At 57.4% G+C, this 5,849-nt stretch overlaps 1 protein-coding gene across 2 annotated transcripts in view; it reads left to right on the top strand.

Moving 5' to 3' along the window:
- Nucleotides 1-1,358, top strand: part of FRS3 (fibroblast growth factor receptor substrate 3) — a 7,184-nt gene extending 5,826 nt beyond the window's left edge. For both annotated transcript variants that reach the window (XM_007458203.1, XM_007458202.1), the window contains exon 6: nt 47-1,358. In XM_007458203.1, the coding sequence (XP_007458265.1) occupies nt 47-961 (915 nt within the window). In that variant the 3' untranslated portion in view covers nt 962-1,358. The remainder of the gene's footprint in view (nt 1-46) is intronic.
- Nucleotides 1,359-5,849: the final 4,491 nt, after the last annotated feature.

Genomic DNA, 5,849 nt, shown 5'->3' with positions numbered 1-5,849 from the left:
CCCCTCCGCCCCCGGCCCCTCCTGCCCTTGGCCTCTTCCCCCCCAGTCCCACACCTACGTCAACACGCCAGCCAGTGAGGATGAACGCCGCAGGAGCCAGCACTGCCTGCAGCCCCTGCCTGAGGGCCGGGCACCCCTTGCCCCGCAGGCCTGGGGCCCCGAACAGCGGGACCCGCAGGTGTTCCTGCAGCCGGGCCAGGTGAAATTCGTGTTGGGCCCCACCCCGGCTCGGCGGCACATGACCAAGTGCCAAGGCCTCTGCCCCAGCCTGCATCACCCGCTCCACCACGACAATAACAACGGGGGCCCTTCCGAGTGCCCAGCCCGGCCTAAGTGCACCTATGAGAACGTCAGTGGGGGGCTGCGGCTGGGGGCAGGCTGGAGACTGAGCCCGGAGGAGCCAGGCTGGAATGGCCTCGCCCAGCGCCGGGCCGCGCTGCTGCACTACGAGAACCTGCCCTCCCTGCCCCCCGTGTGGGAGAGCCAGGCCCAGCAGCTGGGGGAGGAGGCCGGGGACGATGGAGACTCGAGGGACGGGCTTACACCCTCCTCCAACGGCTTCCCTGAAGGCGAGGAGGACGAGACCCCACTGCAGAAGCCCACCAGCACTCGGGCTGCCCTCCGCAGCCACAGCAGCTTTCCTGTGCCGCTGACCCGCCACCGAGGCTCCCCGAGGGTCTTCAACTTTGATTTCCGCCGGCCGGGCCCCGAGCCCCCCAGGCAGCTCAACTACATCCAGGTGGAGCTGAAGGGCTGGGGTGGAGACCGCCCCAAGGGGTCCCAGAACCCCTCAGCCTCCCGAGCCCCTGTGCCCACCACGCACCCTGCCCGCAGCTCAGACTCCTATGCTGTGATTGACCTCAAAAAGACCGTGGCCATGTCCAACCTGCAGAGGGCTCTGCCCCGCGACGATGGCACCGCCAGGAAAACCCGGCACAACAGCACCGACCTGCCTCTGTAAGGACGTCCCTCCACCCGCCTGGCAGCCTCCGCCTCCCGCTCCTGTGCTCTGAACCCGCACGCCTGGGGTTGGGGTTGCTTCGCAGAAGGGCCTGCACTGGCCGGAGTCCCCAAAGGTATCAGCCACTGAGTCTCCCGGTCTCCTCTCCAAGTCGGGGGACAGAAGAGGGTGACCAGGTGAGGAGGGAGCTGCGACATAAACTGTGAAGGGCCCCGTGATTGCATTTCGCACCCTCTCGTTAACGTCATCTGTCTCGTCTGTCATCTGTGTGTTTTCTTGGTTGAAATTTGGAAACATTTTGTACCTGTTGATTTTATTTATCAGTTTATTTTTCTATTTATTGTTTTAAATGTAATTTAACATATTTATTATTAATATAATTATTTTTAAATTCTGACTTGGTGGATGATGTCAAATTCTTAGGGAGTCTTTCCTGGCATGGTGCTGGGGTGGGAGTCGGGGAGGCCTAACAGAGGTAGGGGTTTCAGTCTGGGAAATTTGGGGTGACTGTGGTTTTTGTGACAAGTCATGACCATTTCTTTTTCTCCTCTGAGAAGCTGCGGTCCAGACTGAAAGTTGCCAGGGGTGGCTGCTCTGTCAAAGTAAAGTGACAGGACAGCTAGAGTCCTAGATGCAGAAAGGGGATCTGTAAGGAAAGCTACCCTGATGAGATAAAACCCTGACTCTCTGAGGTTGGCAATGTGTGGGGGAAATTGGGGGGGCGGGCCTACACCAGATTCACCTCTGGAATCCCTCACTGAGTCTCCCTTCTGCCACCAGTTGGGTCCCATTGGGTACTTAACTGCTCTCCTGTACCACCTTGGTCCAAAGGTGGGCCCTGGATCCCCTTTCGGCACCGTCAACATGGCAAGGTCAAGATTAGAACCTTTAAACAGGGCTTTAATAAAAGCCCAGGAAGAGCAAAAAACAAAAGGGGGAAAACAGTGTAATATGTAGTGAATAATCTGTCTTACAAAGTGGGACTTTCCCAGAGAAGTACTCCCCGGGAATGGCCTTTTTGGGGCCCCTCTGACCTACTGCAGTGGTGGTCCCCTGACAGAGCCACCACATCTGAACGCCTGCCTGGGAGCCCGGGGTCTGTACAGGGCTGCACACACCACCCACCCAGGGCTGTGGTTGCAGAAGCTCCCCTTCCCTGTCCGGAGGCTGCCTCTTTTCTCTCCCTCCTCCCACCAGCCTCCCTGCCTCAAGACTCCCAGGTCTCAAACCCCTGAACGGTTAATCTCCCGGAAATCCAGTGTCTGCTATGAGGCACTCAGGGCCCTGGTGAGGAGTAGGACAAGCCTTCTTGTCTCTGGTCACCATCTGTACCCCAGCTCCCTGCCCTGTGGAGCGAGCAGACCTGTCCTCCACACCAAGGAAACAGGCCAAGGTGGGGCCCACCCGCCCCTCCCAATTCCCTTCTCCTCCTGCTGTCTTACCACTGCCTGGGCCTCAATTCTGGGAGCGCCCTTTCCCCTGGGCAGGGATTAGACCAACCGGCTTCCAGACCCCACCGACCTTGGGTGTTACTCTGTCCAGGAAATGGGCGAAGAGGACTGGCTACAGAGGATGTGAGAGGCCCTTCACCTGGGGCCCAGTAGGTCCCATGGTACAGCTGGCACCAAACCCTTCTCTCCTTTATATGCTTTTGATCTCTGGACCAGAGGAATCATCTGCAGCAGGCTAGATTCACGCCCTTTTCCCCACACTGCGGTAGGGCAGTACTGTCCCCTCTCTGCAGCTCACCCAGACAGGCAGCTCAATTCTCCTTTCTCCACATCCTCCCACGCTACCCCTGCTCCTCCTTTTGGCCTCCACGGTCAGGAGCAATGGGCTCTCCAAACAGGATGACCAAGATGGGCGGCAGGCATGGTCGTGCCAGGACCAGGCCGAGGGCCCCTGGCTATGCTAGTGACTCATGGGTGTGCTCAGGAGCCTCCTTATTTGTGGACCCTGACATGGGGGAGTCAGGAGCTTAGCCTGAGTCAAGAGGCCGGGTTCTGCTGCTGACTTGGCTATTATCTCTGCTCTCTTGAGCATTTGGTCACCCCAAGTAGGCCTCGGCTTTTGCCCCTAGAAAACACGGAGCTAATTGTGAGACGTAGCCAATGAGATGATGAACGTGGCACCACTTTAGAAAGCAGACCGACGCGGGCAAGCTGTCTTAACCCAGCTGCTCCCCCGGAAAAAAACCACTGGTCATCACAACTCTTCAGCCCCTGAGACTGACCTCAGGCTCATTGCTGCTCCTTCGCTGAACAACTCAAGGAAGAGCAGTTCCGCCTCACTCTCAGGGGTCGCCAGGTCTTGGTCAGAGCCTGGCGTTTCCCCCAGAGCAAGCTGTAATTGCTTCAGTCTGCATATTTGTGGGGCATTGGGTGGGGGTCCAGGACATGTCCCAGGAATTGGCTTCCAGCCCAGTGTGGCCGCCAACCTTCCCCGTCCCCTCCCCAGGTCACTGCCTCTGATCCACAAGGTCTACTCTAGGAATTTTCCTCTGGTGGAGCAGGTAGGGTATGAGCGGACGGCTTTCCTGACGGGAAGGGGCGGGTGGAAGTGATGCCCAGGAGGGCGACCGAGGCTCCTGTGTCTGAGCCTGCCCTGCCAACATCAGGGCGTGGTGTGCGGACAGAATCTGTTTCCATCACCATCATCGTCCAATGATCCCCACCAACATGGTGAATGTTTGCTGACTGCTCAGTTCTCTTAGTTAGAATCAGGCCCTACCCACCCCCTGGGCGGCCCTCAGGAAAGGACGGGAGCCAGCATCCTGTCCAGGAGTGACATTTCAGGTCAGGCCAGGAGGGGCCCTCCCGGAGCCCACCCCTGGGTAATAATAGCACTTTACAAGGGTATAAACATGGGTGGCTTTCCACAGGGCCTTATAGACCATTTATCTCTTTCTGCTAGCTGGGCTGGATTGTTATCACCACAGTGCAGAGAAGGAAGCAGGTCACAAGGTGAAGTGACTTGCCTCAGGCCATGAAGTTAATTAGTGGCTTGAGCTGGGGCTGCCTGCCAGTCGTGTGTCTTTCCCAGGCACTTCTCCCAACCTGGCCTCAAGGGGCTTAGTTCCCTCAGGTGGGCTGTGGGGAGAGCCTGTTGGGTGCTGCCCTGGACAGACGTGGGCCAGGTGTCGGCAAGGGCCACATTCCCCAGTGTTCCCACTCAGGAATCTTTTTGAATGCCAAGCCAGGGCCTTGCCCGGTTAACAGCAAGGTGAACCTGATTTCCCCTAGGGTCGGCCCAGTGCCCACTCACGGACCCTGCCCCTCTACCCTTTCGATGCCTTGGAATGGCTCCCACTTTGTAGGTGGGTGTGCAGGAGGGGGCCTGACCTCGCCCGCCCCCGCTGCCTTCTCCTCCAGGCATCTCAGCCCCACAAGAGGCCCTGAGCTCTGGCGGGTTCTCTGACAATACTTTCAAGGGGAGTCATACAGGTGGAGGAGGGTTTATAAAGAGGGACCCCTCCGAGACCCCAGAAAGGCCATGGGAGGCTGAGGCAGGGGTGAGAGGGCCTGTGTGGACCCCTCAGGGCTCTGTGTCTACAGAATCACAGAGTCCAGGATGGAATCTTGTAGGTCAGCTAAGCTGGGACCCATACGGGGATCCCTTCAACAGGATTCCTGGAGATGCTTATCAGGTTTCTGCTCACACTCTCCCCAGACGGGGAGCTCACAACCTCACAAGTACTCCCTCCACTTGGGTCTTATCGTGTCCCTAAAACTTTCCCTCAGTGGGTCCTAATTCTGCTCATGGACCCACACACCGCTTAGTCTCTCTGCCAAGGGAGCTGAACTTTGAAACTTAGCATTACCACTTGCTAGCAACTTGACCTCTTCATGCTTCGGTTTCTTCATCTGTGACACAGGGGTAATGACAGTTCCTCCTTGAAATTGTGAGGATCAGGGAATTCCCTGGTGGACCAGTGGTTAGGACTCCGCGCTTTCACTGCCAAGGCCGTGGGTTCAATCCCTGGTCAGGGAACTAAGATCCCACAAGCCACACATTGTGGCCAAAAATAAAAAAGAAATTGTGAGGATCAAATAAGAGAATGTCTTCCCAGCATGACCTGCGCTCTAGATGTTATGCTTCTGCCTGAGATAGCGCTCACTTCACTGGTCCTTCTCGCTCTTGGGACCTTAGAGCTGGCATGCCACCAGGACTTTCCACATAAACATCTGCAGCATTCCTCGCCCCCCAGTGGCTACCTGAGGTTGGAGTTCTTGGTTTGTTAAATCAATGTCTGAACCCTCCATCCATTCAGCTGACATTTCTTGTTGTTCCTCTGGGCCTGTCCTGGAATCTAGAGGCACCAGCCCTCTCGGTGAACCTGGAAGTGACGGGAAGACAGAAATGGGGCTGGGCGGGAGTTCTCTGTGGCTGGTGGGTCACAAGGACTCGCTGCGACATGTGGGGTTCTCAGCCTAGCTCTTCTGGAAGCTTCACTCTGCCTGCTAGTGGTTGGTAGGGAGCCTTGCTACCACTTACCTTGCTCACCAGGTGGACCCCTCTCTTGGCCTCTCTGGGGATGGACATTCCTGCCTCAGGGACCCTGTGGCTGCCTGTGGACTGGGGCTGGGGAAGTCAGGCGAGTGGGAGTATCACTCGTGCTCCAGCTGTGCGCTGTCATTATGCTCATTCTTAAGGGATTATTAATATAATGACCGAGCTAATGAGCAGTGCGTGGGGCGGGGAGGAAGCACCTTAACCCCACCTGGTGCCTGCTAATTAACGGGGGTCTTTCCTCAGCTGTCTTTTCTCCGTCTGGTCAGCTCTTTTAGCTGGGGAGGCCTGGCCCCTTGGGGGTCCCGTCGCCTCCCTTGACCTGCCCCTCCTTTAGCCTGGCACGGTTCCCCTCTGGGTGAGAAGATCCCAGAAAGAG

The sequence above is a fragment of the Lipotes vexillifer genome, unplaced genomic scaffold (genome assembly GCF_000442215.2).
Source record: "Lipotes vexillifer unplaced genomic scaffold, Lipotes_vexillifer_v1.1 scaffold4, whole genome shotgun sequence".
Lineage (NCBI taxonomy): Eukaryota > Metazoa > Chordata > Mammalia > Artiodactyla > Lipotidae > Lipotes > Lipotes vexillifer.
This window is presented reverse-complemented; position numbering and strand designations above follow the sequence as displayed.